This window comes from Tasmannia lanceolata, unplaced genomic scaffold (genome assembly GCF_043159265.1).
Source record: "Tasmannia lanceolata isolate RefF3 unplaced genomic scaffold, GAP_Taslan_0.1 ptg000019l, whole genome shotgun sequence".
NCBI lineage: Eukaryota > Viridiplantae > Streptophyta > Magnoliopsida > Canellales > Winteraceae > Tasmannia > Tasmannia lanceolata.
Window position 1 is genome coordinate 11840604 of NW_027518696.1, and position 20917 is coordinate 11861520.

Consider the following 20917-nt stretch of genomic DNA (forward strand, 5'->3'; position numbering starts at 1 on the left):
CCCCATCAATACAACATTACAACCAGGTGAAACATCCCGATCAACCCCCGATTTTGCCAATTCGTCCGCCACTGTGTTTGTAGACCTCCACATGTGGGACAATTGAGGGCGAATTAGACTAATCAAATCTCGAATGGCATCAATATTTTCTGGCTAGTCTCTAAGGTCCTGGGCTCTTGTTCATAGCCCAAGCAATAGCATTAGCAGAATCTCCCTCGACTATCAAAGTTCCCAACTTATGCCTTTCATACCACCTCAACCAATAGAGCGCAGCGCTGTTATCTCAGCCTCGTTTGCATCACAAATTCCAGCAGAGCCAGAGTAGGACATTACGATAGTGCCATTGTGGTCTCGAATTACACCACCAAAACCAGCCCTGCTGGGGTTTCCAAAAGAGCTCCCATTGAAGTTTAGCTTTAAGCCTTTAACCACCCTTCCGGTGGCGAGACCCACAGTGGAGACTGTCGTGTATGCACTATTTTTTCCGACGTCACCGTAGTACAGTGTCGAAGGATGGTTCCTCTAGAATAAGAGCTACTACCTTCAACAGAGACCGCCCGATGATAGACAACTCAATATTGAGAGCCGTATGTTGATGTACCTTTTTCGTATCATTGAAAATTCAGTTATTTCTATCTGTTCAGATGTGCTACAAGATCGCAAAAGGAATTGTTCTCCACATAGATTCCCTGATACATCCATGGAAGTTGCCATTCCAGTCAAGTATAACACTAGTTATTTTCTTTTGGAAGATCCAGTGCATGCTGACTGGCAATGGAGAAATAAATGGTCAAGTGTCTCTTCCACATTTAGGCACATCACGCATCTGGTTGCCATTCTGAAACTGCGCCTTTTAAGCCGCTCGCAGGCATTAATGAACCGGTGCCATAATGCGTGGTGGAATGAGCGGTTGTCGAACATGAGCACGTCTTGAAACGGAGCCATTCCCCCACTATTTTTTGAAAGAATGATTTCACCGAAAAGCTCCATGTGGTTCCTGTATCCATACTCATTTGTCAGGTTCATTTTGTGAACAATAGCATGCAGATACTGTTGAAAAGTGAGCCTCTGTGGCTGGTCAACATACAGACAATCTGTGAAATGCCTTTTTCACTGCACATGCTACGAGAAGCTCTCTTTTTGAAGCCACAGTAGTTCGTATCATTTCTACAAGGGGAAGTAGTCTCTAGTGTACTTGTGACTATTCTTTTTACACTACAAGAGGGTGGCCTAGGGAAGAGAAGGTGGCAAGCATCTTATTTAGCAATTAGTATTATCATTAGGGAAATGATATTTTCACTCCCCCCCCCCCCCTGCATTACGCATACGCTCCCCTTGTAACTTGATTTGACATGAAAAGTGGGCAACTTTAACACTTTTTGACGTCAAATCACGTAATAAGGGGGGCGCATGCCTAATCAGGGGTGAAAATATCATCGCCCGTTACCATTATTTGTGAATATTCATAATTCGTTTAGGTTTCTGCAAGGACACCCCTCAGTTTATCACTAAATCCATATCCGAAACCGATGCTCCAATCAGTCCAAGATTCCAACTTACCTTGGACTCTCAAAAAGCCCATATTTTGTTGATAGACATAAAGAAATCTATCGGTTTTGACATATTCTTTTTGAGCCGATTTCCTGTTTCATGAGCTTTTGATCTCAGTTCTCGTGTCATTGTAGTAAACTTAAGATGGGCATGTTTGCCATTTTAATAGAACAAAACAAATAAATAAACAAAAGACAAAAGAAAAGGGCGGGTTTATCACAAAATGGGGCCACCAATATCAGATTCATAACTTGTAGTGGATATATCAGCAGATACATTCACATGCAAAACTAGCAATACTTAATCCACCAGAGACCAAGTAAAGATTGATCTCAACCTGAGCTTATCTCTCTCCTTACTGCTTCTGTATTACATAAATCAAGATTTACAAAGAAATTTCAGTCTTCTAACAAGCCAGATCATCCTTCTCATTCCCAAATTAAAATCCAATAACACACATTATGCAGATTAAGATAATCAGTAAGACTGTAATAGGAGTAGGCCATCCATACATTTGCCACCAAGTGGCCCAAGCTTAACAGTTCTGTTGCCAGTAAGTTTGGGACGTTGGTTTCAACCTCCGTAACGGAACTTGAGTGCTTCAGGTGGTTCTTCTTCCATGATGCCTGAGCCTGTCGAAGCGAAGTACTCACGGATAGTTGTTCTCCGGTCACCAAGGAAAGTGTGATCTAAGAAATTGTCATAGGCTGCTTCGCCAAGATTTTTTGCTGCCAAAACACTACCAAGAAGTACAAATAGAATTTACACAAATGCAGTAGCTACAGAATTGACACAATAGATGGGTAACAAAGAACCCAAACGTCACCTCATAAAAAATGATGATCAGATTAAAAATAAGGATAAGAGCAAAAGGACAATGAAAAAAAAGTGCAATACAAAGACAGGAGTGCCATTGTCAAAACAAGTAGAACAGATACAGCTCCATGCATATAACATATAATGTGTGTGTATTGGGTATCACTACTGACATGTTGGTTTTGGGGTTTTCCTTCATGGGCTTACAAGACAAGTGGTATGCTTTATGATTCACAATCAAAACAGAAATCTGTAACAGATGAGAAAGGGCAATAAAGTGACATGATTTGAATAATATCAACCGGTAAGCAACATTATTCTACTATTGTGTGCATAGTAGGAATGACAAAACAATGCATTCAATACTGGGGGACAAAAAAGCAAGTCAAGAACACTGTAATTTGCATAAAGGAAAATAATGGAGTGACAGCAACTCTATGATCCATCGTTACTAGAAAACCATATTGTATGGTCTCACGATTTTTATCTTATGATCTTTTACTAACAGATTTCAAAATGGGAAGTCAGTGATCTTCAATTAGGCAATACATGATCTGTGAAATCAGGACTGATCCACTAGGAAAACCTAGCCATTTCTGGTTAGCCCAATCTTCTTTTTGATAGATAACTAGGAAAGCAGTCATACCACACGGAGTATAAACTAGTAATGTTCCTGTTCAAAATTTTCACCTACGACCAGGGGTGGATTTACGGTTCACCTAAGGGGGCAGCTGCCCCTGTTGAGTTGGGTCAAACTCCTTAATAGGCCCAACTCAATTGGGCCCAGCCCCCCTTTAAAATTTGAAGCCTGCCACCCTTTTAACGAACGAAACTTGGCTCAAGTAGAGGGCTGAGGAAGTTCGTTCACCCTCTCCAAGTGGCCCAATAAATGCACGCCACCTGCCTTTGGAAACTTGCTTTTTGCAATTATAACGTAGCTCTATTTTTATCGAAAATTGACAACTTTGACCCTGCCTTTTCAATTGTTTGATCGTGTAAGCTGTGTCCCTGCCTTCTCAACTTTGTACGCACAAGCAGAAACAGAACTCTAAGCTCTCTTCGTGTCCTCTCTCCTCTCTTCTTCTGAATCCGTCCGTTCCCTGCGTGAGGAGAGGGAGGTTATGCCGTAAGGCTTCGAGGTATTCTTTTACTGCCAAATTTTTTTTTTAATCTTTTGCATTTCAGATTTCTGCTTCTCGTCGAAAGAAAGAGAAAAAAAACCCTTGAAATCGTATTGATTTCAGGGTTTTTTGATAAATATAGGGTTTGGATTCCAGATATTTGTGTTTGATTTTTGTAATATAACAAACGATAATTTCTTGATTCTTTATTGTCTGTTGTTGCTTGTGTTTGGGGGATTTTTGTCATGTTATGTGTGATTCTTTTCTGTCTGGTAGCATTCTAGTGTTCCAAGATTTTTTGAGGAATTCTTGATCATAGCAACGAGTAATTTGTTAGTGACAAAGAATTTTCGTGTTGTAAGGATTGTGTTTCTAGGTTTTGGGATTGGACAAGATATAGAACATATGTAATTGAAGTTAGTTTACAAATTAATTTTATTTGTGTTTCTGATATAAGTCCCACTGAGACTATCGAGAGCAACAAATTGATTAATTTGTGAAATGTGAATTGTTCATTTGTGAATTAGTGTTAGGGCATATGGGTTTGTCATTTGTGAATTATTAGGGGTTAAGGACTTAGGGTTAGGCGTCTATCATTTGTGAATTATGTATTCATTCATCTTAAATCATAGGATTTACATTTACTGTTCAACTTCAATTGTGACTTTATTTCTAACAAAAAATGAGGAAAGGATATAATTTCTTAAATCATATAATTTCTTAGGAATTATATGATTGTGATCATATTCGTTTAATAGAAATTAACTTCTATTATTGAACCAGTTATGAATAAGTACTCTAAAAGAAAATCAACTACGGATGCAGTAGAACCAATGCCCTTTAATCAAAAGAAAGAAAACCTTGCCAAAGAGATAGGTAATTTGAAAGAAAGTTCTTCATCTTGATTTGATAAATCTTCCCACGGATCCTGGCTTAGGAAAGCCAACCATGAACTATCACCCTAATATAAGGGATGAAGTTTGAAGAGAATATTTGCAAAGAGGAACCAATCAACCTCATTTGGATGTTTTTCTGCAAAGATCATTTGGGAAATCTTCAAGATGGTTTATTTATACTTTGTTTACAGAGTATTTCACATAGTTAGAATGTAGCATTGACAAAGATACATCATTTTTGTTTGTGCTGTTATCTTTTCAAACTAGATAGTAAACAACATGTCTGTAATTATGATATCCTAACAGTGCTACACGTTGGAGGTCCTAACAGTGCTCATAATCAAGCTTGGAGAAATTGTCAATGTTTAATGAATCAATGACAACAAATCCAAACAGCCTTGTAGAAGCACACAGATCAAGGTCGAATTGATTACAAAGTCCGTTTGAATTGTTCTTTGATTGTGTTAGATTTATTCTTCGGCAGGGCTTAGCATTTCGTGGTCATGATGAGTCTAATGATTCTATTAATCGGGAAAATTTTATAGAGATTCTTGAATTTCTTCAGGCAATTAGAAGAGACCCAAGATAATGCTTTTGAAAATCTCAAATTAACAGTGCTAGATATTCAAAAAGATATTGTTCATGCTTGTGCACCGAAACCGCCAATGTCATTATTAGAGATTTTGGAGATGCATTATTCTCTATCTCAATTGATGAAACTCGAGATGTATCAATTAAAGAATAGATGGCTATTATAATATATTATGTAGATAAAAAAAGGAATGTTGTTAAACATCTTTTACACATTATGCATGTTGTCGATGCTAGTGCTTTATCACTTAAGGTGACACTTAAAGAACTATTTTCGAAATATGGATTCAGTATTTCAAGACTACGTGGATAAGGTTATGATGGAGCTAGTAAAATGCGGGGTGAGTTTAATGGTCTCAAAGCATCGATTTTAAAAGAAAATCCATATGCCTTTTATATTCACTACTTTGCACATCAACTTCAATTGGCTCTTGTTGCTACTGCCAAATATAATGGGATTATTGATACTCTCTTCACTTTGGTCACTAATGTTGTAAATGTTGTTGGAGTCTCATCCAAACACCGTGATCTTCTTCAAAAGAAACAAGCTTTCAAAGTGTTTAATGGACTTGAAAATGATGAACTTTCAAGTGGTCGAAGTCAAAATCAAGAAACTAGTCTCAAACGACCAAGTGATACACTAGCTCACATTATTATATCTATTTAAACTTGATTAATATGTTCTCTTCTATTATTGATGTGCTTGACATTGTTGCAAAAACCAGTGTAAGGAATGATCAAAGAGGTGAAGCCGGCATACTATTAGATTCATTACAGTCTTTTGATTTCATATTTAATATTCACGTGACGAAAAATATGTTGAGAATTACAAATGAATTGTCTCAAGCATTGCAGAAAAGAGATCAAGAAATTATGAATGCTATAATCTTGGTTAAAATAGCTAAGCGGATACCAGAGGCTACGCGAACTGAGGAAGCATTTAATACTTTGTAGAAAGAGAATTCTATATTTTGTGACAAACATAATATAGCTGTCCCTAATATGGATGATATGTTTGTTGCTCGAGAGCGATCTGAGCGAAATGTGGAAGAAAAGAACATCTGTCATTATCGTATTGAGTTGTTTTATCATGTTATTGATAAACAACTTAATGAGCTTAACGATAGTTTTACTGAGGCAAATACAGAGTTGCTTTTGTGTATGGCATGCTTAAATCCAAGTGATTCGTTCTCTGCATTTGATAAGCACAAATTGGTTCGCCTTGCTGAACTATACCCAACTTTTGTTACTTGATAATCAACTGGAAACATATATCATGGATATAAAAGACAGCATTGAATTCTCCAAATTGAAAGGAATTAGTGATCTTGCTAAGAGAATGGTTGAGACAAGAAGAGATATTTTATACCCATTAATTAATAAGCCTATTATTTTGGCTTCAATTCTACCAATTGCAATGGCTACGGTCGAGAGAGAGCATGTTCTAATCCATATATAAATCAGAACCCTATAATAAGATCTGGAGTCGTTTCCTTCTTTCAAATATTGATGACGACAATGGACAACAATCTAAATTATCTGACAACAATTAATTGTGTGCTCCATCTTTTATCTATTATTATCTATGATTAAATGTGTTCCATCTTTTATCTATTGTTATCTATGTTCCTTTTGGATGAGATCTTATTTTTAAATGTGTGTTCAATCTTTTATCTATTGTTATTTATGTTCTATTTGGGTGAGATCTTATTTTGGCATTACCTATGGAAGAAGTATCAAATAAGGTCTATGAGGTTAAACAGCCTATAATCACCTCCATGGGAAGCACCATAATGACCACTCAGGATTGATGGGTACAACATTCAAACTTAATGAAAGAAACTATTTGGGTTACATAACCATAAAGCTTACAGAACCCATGAAGATTCGAAAAGTGGAGAATCTCACTGGGATGGCTTGGCTCTTTTTTTTTTTGAATGATTTGGCTCTTAAATTCAATGGAGCCAAGTATTAGTAGAAGGCCACGCTTTGAAGACTGAAGGAATATATGGAAAAGAGTGGCCCGAACGTATTCTCGACTGGAGGACTTAGCCCGGATCTACCACCCGCATAAGAAATATGCAATGAATATTCCGTGCTACTCAAGAAAAAATGGGAGGAGATCGATCATTATCAGTCCATAGCATAGGATTTTTAAACATCTAATAGGCTTTAAATCAGATCTATAGCTTAAAGAAGTGAGCTCAATGTGGGACAAGTGCCAACAAAGCCACAGTTGAGGGGGGGAGTAGGATACAATTAATCCGCATATCATAGGAAGATCAATGGAAGACCCAAGAGATATGGCCATCAAGGATCTATGTGAACAACGTTTTCTCATAGCATCATTTAGTTCCTTCTCAATGAAGGCGTCGTCGGATATAATCAACACATGCATCTGCTAATCATGTTTCCACTCAATCTCAATCTTCTACTTCCTAGATTATTTGATTCAAGAACCACAAACTATATCCCGAGAAAACATGATGATTTTCTTTCTTTTGCAACTATGTCTTGTGAGATTAAACTTGCAGATAGATCCTATTCTGAGTCATCTGGAAAATAAATCTATCAATTGTCTTCTTCAATTTCATTGCCTTCGGTTGTTACTGTCCAACTTTCCCTTCTAACTTGATCTGGGTTGTACATGTTAGATACAAAGACTATCAGCCATACAACATGTCATTCAAAGTCAATCGATCATACAAGTCAAGTACATTTGTGACATAGTCGTCTAGGACATTTTGTCGTAGTATTTCAAGTGGTTATTTACAAATAAATTTAATTCATGTATTGAGTTGAAGTTGAGTTGTGAGACATGACAGTTTTCTAAGCATTGTAGAACGACTTATCCTTATATTATTAATAAGGGATTTGCTAGCGTCCATCGTAGAAGGCATTTCACGGATGGCTTGTTATCGGTGGCGAAGCTAGGATTTATTCATAAGGGGGCAAAATAATATAACATATTTAATCCAAAAAAACATTACATTGTCAATGAAAAACTTACTACAGCTATACCAACTGTCCCCGACGAGTCTTCATGTTCTGAAAGCAATGCATGATTGTTTACTTATCAATGCTACAAAATATATCTTTTTTAATGTAAGTAATCAAACTATCATTCATCCATTGATCTCCCATCCAATTCTGTAATAGAATCTTTACTATCTTCATTAAAAAAAAAAACTCTCTAGACCGTGGCCGTTGCAACCGATAGAATTAAAGGCAAAGTAAAAAACTTATAAATTAACGGGGTACAAAATATCTCTTTTTGTCTCAACCATTCTCTTAGCAAAATCACTAATTCGTTTCAATTTGGATAACTCAATTCTGTCTTTCATATCCATGATATATGTTTCTAGCTGATTATCAAGTAACAAAAGTTGTATTGGAGAGAACTCAACTCAGTAAAATTCAGCAAGACGAAACAATTTGTGCCTATCAAATGCAAAAACGAATCACTTGGATTTAAGCATGTTATGCACAAAAGGAACTCGGTATTTGCCACAATAAAATGATCATTAAGCTCATTAAGTTGCTTATCAATAACAGGATAAAACAACTCGATACGGTAATGATGTATATTCTTCTTTTCTTCCATATTTCTCCGAGATCGCCCTCAAGCAACAAACATATCATCCATATTAGTGACAACTATATTTTGTTTGTCTTAAAATATAGAAACCTCTTTCAATAAAGTATCAAATGCTTCATTAGTTTGCATAGCCTCTAGTCGTCGCTTAGCTATTTTAACCAAGATCATAGCATTCACAATTTATTTATCTCTTTTCTGTAATGCTTGAGATAATTCATTTGTAATTCCCAATATATTTTTCATCATGTGAATATTAAATATTAAATCAAAAGATTGCAATGAATCTAATAGTATGCCGGCTTCACCTCTTTGATCATTCCTTATACTGCTTTTTGCAACAATGTCAAGCACATTAATAATAGAAGAGAACATATTAATCAAGCTTAAATAGATATAATAATGTGAGCCCTATCGTGTATCACCTGGTCGTTTGAAACTATTTTCTTGATTTTGATCTCGACCACTTGAAAGTTCACCATTTTCAAGTGCATTAACCACTTTGATAGCTTTTTTCTCTTGAAGAAGATCATGACGTTTGCATGGGACTCCAACAACATTTACAAAATTAGTTACTAAAATGAAGAGAGTATCAATGTTCCCATTATATTTGGAAGTAGCAACAAGAGCCAATTGGAGTTGAAGTGCAAAGCAATGAATATAAAATATGGATTTTCTTTTAAAATAAATGCTTTGAGACCATTAAACTCACCTCGCATATTACTAGCAACATCATAACCTTATCCATGTAGTCTTGAAATAATGAATCCATACTTAAGAAATAGTTCTTCAAGTATTGCCTTAAGTGATAAAGCACTAGTATCGGCAACATGAACAATATCTAAAAGACACTCAACAACATTCTATTTTTATTCACATAACTTATTATAACAGTCATCTGCTCTTTAATTGATACATCTCGAGCTTCATCAATTAAGATATAGAATAATGCATCTCTAAGATCTCTAATAATAACATTGGCGATTTCAAGTACACAAGCATGAACAATATCTTTTTGAATATCGGGCGCTGTCAATTTGAGATTTTCAAGAGAATTATACGAAGTCGCCCTTATAATTACCTGATTGTGGTATCGAAGAAATTCAAGAATCTCAATGAAATTTTCCCGATTAATAGAATCATTCGACTCATCATGACCACGAAAAACTAAGCCCTGCGGGAGAATAAATCTAACACAGTCAATAGAACAATCCAAAAGGACCCTGTAGTCAATTCAACCTTGGATCTATTTGCCTTTGGAAGACTGTTTGGATTTGTTGTCGTTGATTAATTAAATATTGACAATTTCTCCAAGCTTGATAATGAAAACTGTTAGAACTTCTAATGTGTTCATCAAATTTTTTTTATACCAATTGGTAAATTTTTCAACAACAAAAGCATTACAATTACCAGCATTTTGTTTACTGTCTGATTTGAAAAGATAACAATACAAACAAAATGCTACATCTTTGTCAATGCTACATTCTAACCATGTGGAATACTCTATAAACCAGTATAAACAAACCGTCTTTAACATTTCCCAAATGATCTTTGTGGAAAAACATCCAAACGAGGTTGACAGGCCCCCTTTGCAAATATGCTCGTCGAGCTTCATCCCTTATGGTGATAGTTCATGATTGGCTTCCGTAAGCTAGGGTCTGCGGGAAGATTTATCAAATCAAGGTCCGCAGAAATTTCTTTCAATGTATCTCTCTCTGACAATATTTTCTTTCTTTTTAAGTAGAGGGCATTGGTTCTACTATATCTTCTTTTAAAGTATTCATCCATAACGGGTTCAAAAATAGAAGTTAATTTCTATGAAACGAATATGATCAAAATCATATAATTTTAAAAATAAATTATATGATTTAAGAAATTATATATTTTCCTCATTTCCTGTTAGAAACAAAGTCACAATTGAAGTTGAACAGTAAATGTAAATCCTATGATTTAAGATGAATGAATGAATAATTCACAAATGACAGACCCCTAACCCTAAGTCCTTAACCCCTAAAAAAATTCACAAATGACAGACCCCTAACCCTAAGTCCTTAACCCCTAAAAAAATTCACAAATGACAGACCCCTATGCCTAAACAGTAATTCACAAATGAACAATTCACATTTCACAAATTAATCACTTTGTTGATCTCGATAGTCTTAGTGGGGCTTATATCAGAAACACAAATAATATTAATTTGTAAACTAACTTCAATTACATATTCTATTATGTATCTTGTCCAGTCCCAAAACCTAGAAACACAATCCTTACAACACGAAAATTCGCCGTCACTAATAAATTACTCATTGCTACGATCAAGAATTCATCAAAAAAATCCTAGAACACTAGAATGCTACCATACATGGCTCCTAATTCTAGTGAATTAATGTAATTTTGTTCACTCAAAGAAATGGAGTTGACATTTTCTTTTTTTTTTTGCCCTTTTGTTTTTTTGGAGTTGACATTTCTATTCCCATCAAACTTCATTGTGAAAAGAAATGGGAGTTGAGGTTTCTATTCCCATGAAACTTCATTGTGATAATTAAGCTGCTACACCATTTGTTCGTTCTACTTTTCAGTTAGCCAACAATTTTACCAAAAGGACAGTTCAAGCAAGCTTTCATGATGTTGTAGGCAAGGTGGTGTGATATTTATATGTCAGCATGAAGGGGAGTGTAGAAGAATTGTATGTATAGATAGACCCCGTCATGTATTATGAAGGGGTCTTTCTTGGGGTATTAGTGTGTATTGCACTTAAGTCGCTTAAGTGGCTTCATGTAAGGAGAGGGCTCACTTTTGTTGTTTCGCAGAAAAGCGAAAAGATAAATGATTTGTGGGTTGGGTTTTCCAACCTCAAAAACTCGCCTCTCCTCCTCTCCCATAATCTCATCTTCCATTCTTGCTTCGTATTTCATCTTCATTAATTTATTTGATGAAATTTATACCAGTAACAAGCAAAATATACGAAATATGTTGTAGTTAGTTACCAATGTCGAAGATAAACACGGCACGGTAAGATATCATCCCTCCATATCTTATAGATGCTATAGCGACCATAACGCTGAAAATAGATCTCCTTGTTTCCTGCAAAAGAGAATACTGTGAGAAAATAATATTTTGATATTAATAAAATGAAATACACCAAAGTAATGAACCAAGAAACAACGGATTTATAATTCGAATGAAATTCATTCAAATCCTATCTATACTATTATATTAAGTGGAACACACACACCCCCCTTCTCCCTCTCTCCTCTTTTGGCGGGGGTGCAATAGGAAAATATAACCCAAAGTTTTGGTTTCATGAGATTGACCAACCGTAGCCTAATTTCGAAAAACTCAACTAAGCCTTTGTCCCAAACTAGTTGGGGTCGGCCTAAGAAGCACGGGTACTCTCCGGAGGCCCACGTACCCGTGTCGGTGCGTATCGGGTGCGGGTGCTCTTGGGTACTCTTTGGGTGCGTACCGGGTACGCACCCGGGTTTGTGAACGTATCGGGTGTGCACCTAGTTCAAATTAAATTGAAAATTACAGATTTACAATAGAGGGGTTGTCCCAATTAACAAAAGGGGGGTTGAATATATCAAAATATCTATAATATATATCCCGTCATTAAAAACCTAACAACTTAGAAATATATTAGATTTTGGTGACGTAATATTAGATTTTGGTGACGTTATTGTCATTTGATTGTTCTCCAATTAAGTTGTTTGAATTCTTTAACAAAATATTTAATTTTTTATTTTTATAAATATATAATAAAATATAAAAATATATTATATTCAGCATACCCCCAACGTACCCGTATCCTCCTTTTTTTTTTAAAATCACGTATCCACGTACCCGCACCCTGTACCCGTATCCGTGCTTCATTGGGGTCGGCTAATGAATCCTTTAGAAAATTTTCATGAAGAAGGTGAAAGGATCTACCCAGCTTAAATTGACTGTCTAATCCCGACACTAGTTGGGTTCGTCTACATGGATCATTTTCTTCCATTCTATCCTATCCAAGGTCATGTTCTCTGTTATGTTTCTACCCCTCAAGTCTTTCTTCACTGTTTCTACCCAAGTTGTTTTCAAGTTTAAGAAAAGACAAATCTCAACATCAAAGAAAATAGAATTTAAATAATTAAAACATAGGGATGTTGGAGTGGGAAAGTTTTCCAAAAAAAAAAAAAAAACGTCTCTACGTGAACTAACCATTCTCCTTCTTAAAGTTTAGAGAAGTAACTAACCCATCTTTCTTGGTGATCAGACCTACTGACTTGATTGACCATCACAGGGTAATCAAGAGGGGACAGGTCCAATGGCGAACAAAGATCTCAATTGCAAGATTGAGGCGTTCAAAACTCAAAGGCTTAAACACATCATAAAGGTTGGACCAAGGGCAATAGGCTAGACTTGTGATGGCCAACAATACCCGATTATCGTACATGTGGTAGTGGGATCCATTTGTGGATGATTGTTATCATTAACGAAAAAAATGATCTTTCAACTCCTAATTTAATTAGTTGTATAAACTACAACATGGTGCAACACTATACACCGTCCATAAAACCAGCTCAGTAAGACTGCAATTTGCTGACCAATGATGAAGCTTTCTAGTTCAATCTTCTTTTTAGAGGGAAGGGTGACTATGCATTGAAAAAATAACACTTCATGCTTTGACAGGGCCATGTGTAGGTCTTCTTCCTCAAGGGGGAAAGCAAAACTTCTTTTTCTCTCCTATAGCTTTGCCAAATATACATCCTCATTTCTTTGGTTAATATCTGTTAACTTACCAACTTCTCCAAAAGCTTAAGCTGTTGGAGAAAGGCGTTATTTATCTTTTATACTTTAGCTTAAGCTGTTGGAGAAAGGCGTTATTTATCTTTTATACTTTAACAATATCTATGGACAATAAGTTCACAATGCAACATTCTTCTTTATCCCAAATAAGTGGTGCTTATAATTACTCTATGCATCAGTTTCCCATAATAGAAATCAGCCACATGGCCCCCTTTTTTCCATTAACATCCAAGTCAATACAGCGGTGACATTTTAGATCACTCAGTCTAAACATTTCTTTAACAACATCAATCAACTACATAAAAACTTTGACCTAACACAGAGGATTACCGACCCTAGTTAGATTAAGTTGCAACTTGCGACAACTTCACATCCATAAAGAGAAGCTAGAGGAAGCATCATAAAGGGAATCCAAACCTATACTCATATTGATAAAAAGAAATACATGAGGTGTAGAAACATCAGAGAACATGGCTAGAGCCTGCCTAATGCATAAAGTCATTCTTAACACTCCTTCGTTCTTAATTCAAATTTGAATTAGGGTCCAGTCGAGTGGAATGCTCATTGGCTGGAATGTTAAGGCCTCAAAAGGCTGGAGTAGGTGTAGGTCGGCTAGATGAGATGGAGAACTCTGAATTAAATTCGCTGACGCATGCCAAACAGCACGGGACAACAGTGCGGTAGGAGATGAAGCAAGGTCTAAAAAAGACTGATACCAACCCGCCTCTTCTCCCAAAAAGGGTGAAGAATGTCAGTTTTTTATGATTTCAATAAAGATAATTATAAGAATTTTGGGAAAAAGAATCATAGCCTTTTTTGATACACCCCCTACAGCTGGGAAACATGACACATTTGCTCCCGCATTAACCAGGGATTCAAGGTAGTATGCGAAGGGTTTTCGTTTGAGAAACGCTTATTATACTCATAGAGGTTACAGGACTAAGGTAAATGACAGTACATCGGTGCTTCCAGTGGACATAAGGGGCGGTTCATATACAGATAAAAAGAAGTCGGCGAAGAGGGCTCTTAACAGACGAAAGAGGAAAAAGTTTGTTTCGAACATCCTCTTAATGCTAGAAAGTTTCAATCAATCTTAGGATTCCTCATCCTCTGACGATGGGGATTTTACAGATCGTCACCGTAAAAGGTTATCGGGGGGAGGGGGGAAGATTTGTTAGGTGTTGGTGGCAAGAAACTTTTTAAAAGGTCCGGTAGAGCAGTAAAAAGAAAGGGAAGGAATTTTTTAGTAAGGATGAGGTGGCCCAGGAATATCTCAAGCTTCAATGGAGAAAACTGCAAGAGGAGGCTAAAGGGAAGGAAAGGGAATTGGAGGATCTCACTGGTAAAAAGTCCTTGGAAGAGGCATGCATCCCGGTCTACGAATTGCCCTTCTTTAAAACAAACCAAAAACAAGATTTGCATGAAGAGCCAATGACAGGAGAGAATCGGAAGGAAGAGATCTCTAAGGACCTAAGTGGAAAGGCATGTGAGGACAGTATGCCAGAGGTAGAATGTGAATACAGGCCATGTTGTGGCTCTATGGCTGTTGAACTTAATGTCAACATTAAATCTTGTCTTATTAGGGTTGATCACGTATCGGTGGAGGGGGATAAAGAGCATTCACAGGAGGAAGATAAGGTGCGCTCAGAAGAGTTCAAGGAAATGGAGAAAATGGGAAGTATGTTGGGGATTGGATATGAAGAAAATGTGGAAGAAACTAAGACAACGTTTTGCGCCATTGAGAATCGGGATGCTGGTGAAGCAAAGGGAAGACACCGAATAAGGGTAGCAGTAAGCTTAAGGCCCTTACAAGATAAAGAGTTTTGTTCCTATTGTAAATAGAGTTCTTAGGTAGTTCTGATGGGGATGAGGTTGTGAGCTTGCTAGGATGGTCGCTTACCTATGTTTTAAGATTGGGTTTTGTTTGGGTCAAGGATGGCACAGTAGCACTAACAAAGTGTGCTTGAGGGATTTTGGTATTTCTCTGCTTTAGGGCGAGCCTTGGCGCAATGATAAGGGTGCTCCATTGGGTTTTGTTTGGGTCACAGGTTCGAGTCACGGAAACAGTCTCTCTGCCAAGCAAGGGTAAGGCTGCGTGCATCTAGCCCTCCCCAGACCCCGCAATGGTGGGTGCCTCCTGCAATGGGCCGCCCTTTCTACTTGGGGGTGTTTGTTTCTACCCTTTGGATGGGTGATTTCTTCTCTTCTTGTTTTGGGATGAATGCTCAGATTTGATGGTGGGAATGGGTTTCTATAATTGTATTTCCTGTGTGCTTGAGAGACCTTGGTCTTTCGCGTATCGGGTCATCTTCTTCCTTTGTTTCTAATTTTTGGGTTGTAAGGTTGGGGCAACATATCATGGGGTTTTTTTGTGGGTATTTTTGGGTTTCGGTTTTGGGTTTCTTCATTTGTGTAATGGCGTGGGACTACTGGTCCCCAATCTCTGTAAATATTTTATTATAATAGATATGTCAACTTTCAGAATAAAAACACTCCTTCGTTAAGAAGTTCGTACCTAAGTGTCCTACCTTAAAATAAAATGAAGAAACACTTGAGGGACACTATTAGTGACACCATTATGCAGACCTCATAAAGCATTCAAAAATCGTGATCAATATAAAAGGAAGCAGAACGTGAAGCTTTCATGACTTAAAAGAGGAGGAAAATATGAGATTTGGATCACAATACACACTCAGTGGAGACTCATTTACATGTGCCATATCATTCAAGTAACATAACCGTAGATAAATCTTCAAATGGATAAAGTTAGACAACTACATCAAAGGAGGATGCACCCTTAGAAACTATTTAATCCTTTTATGGAATTAATCACAGAATGTCAATCAACTATAAAAAAAGATAACGCAAAACAATGAGAGAAATGATTGCAGTTTGAGAAAAAATAAAAGTCAAGGAATATGTATTTCAAATTTCAATTGCTACGAAACTCTATTTTCTTGCTCATTTTGAAAGATGAAATTTATGTAATTCAAGATGAGACAATTACACTTCATACATTTATTTAGGCCCACTTCAGTCGTCCAAAGAAGGTCCTAAACTGGTCTTCTGCTCCTTTCCTTTTCGCTCCTTTAATTGGAGCAAAAGATGGAACCTGTGACAGAACAACAGGGTGGCCATATCATGTTGGGAAGGTCCCACCAGTGAAAAGGTCAGAGGATGTCTCCTCACATGGAGGAATGAATGTTTCTCCTATATTAGTTTCTTCAAAATGAGAGACATTGTATCTAGAAAATTAAAGCCAAGCTCAATGTTTTGGGGTGCAAGAAAGCATGCCAAAAAGCTATAGGCATATTAAAACTCCTCACTATAAAGGTATAACCATTTGAATTCATAACTTCTACAACTATGTAGAAAGAAAATAGAATTAAATTGGTTAGCTTTTAGTTAATACAAGGATCTACAGGACTGGATACCAATGTCCAACTTCACGACAACAAGTCAACAACCCCTCCCTTCCATTCCACCACTCAATGAATTAGGACTCTCAGTTTCTGCCTCAACACCTACACCTACAACCATTAATCTCAGTTATGAAATGTAGGACAAGGCCCACCCTAGACTTCACAGAATTATTCATCATCTAAGTCGGTTCCTTATCTAAAAATTAATTGTTAGCTAAAAGCATATTGTAGGCTTTGTTATTGCAATCCAAACTTAAACTTCAGACAGATAATTGAAGAAGACAAAACTTTTAGAGAAATATAAACGGTTGTAAAACCCTAATTACGCCCTCCAGATTAAGCCATTAGCATAGAAACAACATACTTTTTAATCTAAGAAAGATTAGTCATTCCTTCTACACTACCATATCAAAATCACTTTATTTGTAGCGCATTCTACAGCATCATATAAAATCTCACCTAACAATCCCAGGGAGATCTTTCACTTGCACCCCAAAATAAGTCATTTATTTACCTTCAGAATTCCCAAAGATAGCAAAAAAAAAAAAAAACATTGATAATCTGCAAAACCAACACCATCTCGTTCATCCTCCTAAAATGTGCAATCAAACCTGTCTAGTATAATAGCAATGAAGAAGGTGGTCAGATGTATCCACTGTTCTATTGCAACGTAAAACATCTGACTCACAATATAAAACCACACACCAAATTCTGTCCTGCCACCAATTCAAAGAGGACTATCAGTTTCTTTGGTCGCACAATCAACTTGAAGTGGGGAGGGGGGGTTTAACTCGCCTTGTTGAGGGAAGAGAATAATCCATATTCATTTAGCACATCAGTTAACACAAGGGCAACCCACTGGCCAATGCCATGCTACAAGCTTTAACAAATGCCCAAGATATACCCAAGCCATAGACATATGAAAGTGTTGACAAGAAAAATAGAAATATTGAAAGGAAACATAAGACACATGACTGTCCATGGAAAGGGAAGGATATTTTAAGAATGGTGGGAAGGAAACAGAGGTGCTAGGTTTGCCAAATTATTTTTTATGGTATCAATCTGCATGGAAAATGAGAGGTACAGATAAGTCAATTATATAAGAAAGCTCAAGATATTTGATTATTTGAATTGCAGGAACTAGTTCAAGTAACTCCACTGACTGACCTAGTTATTCCCATTGTTTGAATCCCCTTCAATCTAGAAATGGCAGGGGGAAAGAAAGATGAACGAAAGATGAACCCTCCAAATGCCCATTAGGTCAGCTAAAAGCTCACTATTGCCAACTCCATAACACCAACTAGCACCTAGAGCACAAAAAACAGAATGTTCAGAACATTCCTTGCCAAATAGGCCATCCATACCCTCTCTACCAAGTTTTCTATGTGATATTGAACAATGTCTTTATCCATTATCAACCATCAGTACAAGGAATCCACGAATCAGGTTTTCTACTCCTCATCACCCATGTCACATATGGGAAAACTTTCAAAGAATATGGATGAGAGACTTTTGGATATCTAAGAAAAGCTCAGCTTTTCTGCCATCACACCCATGGTAATAGACAGAGGCTTTAATCTTTAAAAATATTGTTGTCGCTTTCTCAGCAGAAGTTATAATTGTACAAGGGAATAGAATACTGCATATTCATTTAGCGCATCTATTAACAGAAAGGGCAACCCAATGGCCAATGCTATGCTACAAACTTTAAGATACGCCCAAGGGATACCCAGGCCATAAATGAGCTATAAAATTCTAAAGTAAGAGAACACTGCTATAGAGTATGATTCAACGATTTGGTGGTCTTGCTCATGTGAGTAACAACATCTAGCCAATGTTTAACTTTTAGAAGATCCATCATAGGGGCTACTCTATGAGAAGTTATAGAATGATAATAATTGATTGAGAGGCCGGAAAATGTGGAGGTCTAAAGGTTGATGTAATGCACATCAACTTTGCTCATAGGTAAAGGCCAATAGGAACAGTTTGACAATTTAGTTTTCAAAGGGAGCTAACGTACTGGTCATTTTTTAAAATCATTTTACGTATAAAACTAACAGAACATTCATGCACCATTCATCAACATAATGGACCTTCGTTATCTGCTTGCAAACACTCTTTTGTATTAAAGATTCATTTGAAATATACTGAAAAGATGGATGCTAGTGAAGTTGTAGATACCCACTTCTTTGGTTTGAAACTTGGGATACATCACTTGAAGAGTTCTATCACCATTTGCAAAAGGATATTGGAGTAAGGTATCGTGGTTGTAAATTATAACTACCTAGACATAGATAGAAGGGTAAATGGTTGTATTTCATAATCTCAAATAAGGAAACGAATGGTGTCATAAGTAAGAACAAGCAAGATGCACAACCTTTGCATCTGATTCGAAAATACTCATCATCGCTATACCGAGCACAAACCACCTGCATTAATGACCCAAAAACGTCTTCTCTTATTAGCTTATCATAATAAATCAATGTATAATGTATACGCAAGCATCGACTCAAAACAATTAGTGGCTTTACCAAAATGATCTATTATCTGTCTGCACTTACAGCTGGAGTGGTAAAAGGCAACCCATTCATTACTTCAGGCACCACCTGTTGTAACAAAAACAAGAAACTACTAAAACTCAAGCTATTACAGAAGAAGAACACTCTCATTTAATAAAACAAGCACCACATAAACATTTAACATGCAAAAACATCAAATAAACAAGTGGGTACAAGCTACTTACAGCTAAAAAACGAAATTCATGCTCCCGCTCGATAAATGATGGAACCTGTTTCGCCGAGTAAGAGTCCCTCATGATTAAAATAGGTCAAAACTCGAGATAGATAATCGACTATTTGATACCATACATCCAATCTAATAGATGCAAAGATAAGTAGAAAGAAACAGTTTTTTGAGCATTTTAAGCTTTTAGTGAATAAACCAACATTAACAAGCATCATCATTCATATCACTACGCAATAAGCCTTAACAAGTGAAGCAATAAAAAGTTATACCTCAGATTTCTTTATTTCAAACACAGTGATAATAAGAGTTTCCCCTTCACAGGCTTCAACGCTCAAGCTCGAAATCTCCTGAAATATTTGCACACTGTTTTGTTAGTTATTTACTGAGGGTGTGCCAATATCATTTCCACAATTCAAACATAAAAAAAAAAAACACACACACACACTATAATCCATGTGCTAAAAGCAAGGTCGTGAGTTTTTAGTACTGACACCAGTTTCTTCATTCGCTATCCCACGATCAAAGAAAATGGGAGCCACGTGGCAGAAGATACGTCGGAATCCACGTAATTTAGCTGTACGGAAGTTTCTGAGATCGGGAAATGTACTCCTTGCACTTCTTTCTGGAACCAGAAGGAAAAGAACGGATAGGTAAACTCGCCCAAGGCTTGACTGAGTTGACTCGGCCGAGTCAGATGATTTTATTTTATTTTGGGGTTTGAAAACTACTCCTTGCACTTTTTCGGACAAATAATAAGTGAACACGCACAGAGGCTTGACTGAGTTGACTCGGCCGAGTCGGACGATTTTATTTTATTTCAGGGTTTTTTTTTCTTCTACTTACCAGAAAGAAGAGAACCGAAACCGCAAATGGAGAGATATCCGTCGGGGGAGAGAAGGGCTTCGAAGTCGGACTCGTCGCTGAGTTGAGAAAACTCGCTGTTAGAGAAGGTGGGCGAGTCATCGCGTACTGCCATGAGAGCAGTGTTTCTGTTGTTAAAACTGGCGAGAAAAGGAGCTCTGTTATCCTTGCCTCGATCTAGAAAGGATTGCATTGTACACCCCAGGCGCAAGGTAGTGGAGACAGCGTACGCGTCTCAGGGAGTGAGAGAATTTTACGGGATTCGTGAAACAATCACGCTCCTTCTGTAAAACAAACAGGGCCACGAGTTTTTTGTATTCTGTGTGCGCGAGAAGTCCAGTATTTTTCTACATTTGAAGTGGGGTCCACTTCAAGGATGATCCAAACCGTTCATTTGTTGGGCACAAATCACAATATACGTAGGCTCTACGCATAGATCATCTTCATAGGATGATCCTAGCCAGCCGATATGTAGAGGTTTAAATGTGCAGTCCTTCTACAGATTGGAGGGTTAGGATCATCTTATGGAAT

General features: G+C 37.0%; 1 protein-coding gene across 2 annotated transcripts; it reads right to left on the reverse strand.

Annotated features, from left to right (window-relative positions):
• Nucleotides 1–1792: 1792 nt before the first annotated feature.
• On the reverse strand, nucleotides 1793–20681 carry LOC143852989 (uncharacterized). 2 transcript variants are annotated; one of them, XM_077362682.1, is made up of 8 exons: nucleotides 20369–20681; nucleotides 20017–20147; nucleotides 19795–19872; nucleotides 19524–19568; nucleotides 19342–19386; nucleotides 19158–19209; nucleotides 11558–11654; nucleotides 1829–2290 (listed from the first exon to the last, which is right to left on the reverse strand). In XM_077362682.1, exons 1-8 carry the CDS (start codon nucleotides 20577–20579, stop codon nucleotides 2125–2127), a joined length of 825 nt encoding a protein of 274 aa, XP_077218797.1. In that variant the 5' UTR covers nucleotides 20580–20681; the 3' UTR covers nucleotides 1829–2124. The 2 variants fall into 2 exon arrangements, with proteins under 2 accessions (XP_077218798.1, XP_077218797.1); XM_077362683.1 differs by lacking the exon at nucleotides 19158–19209 and having other exon boundaries at nucleotides 1793–2290.
• Nucleotides 20682–20917: the final 236 nt, after the last annotated feature.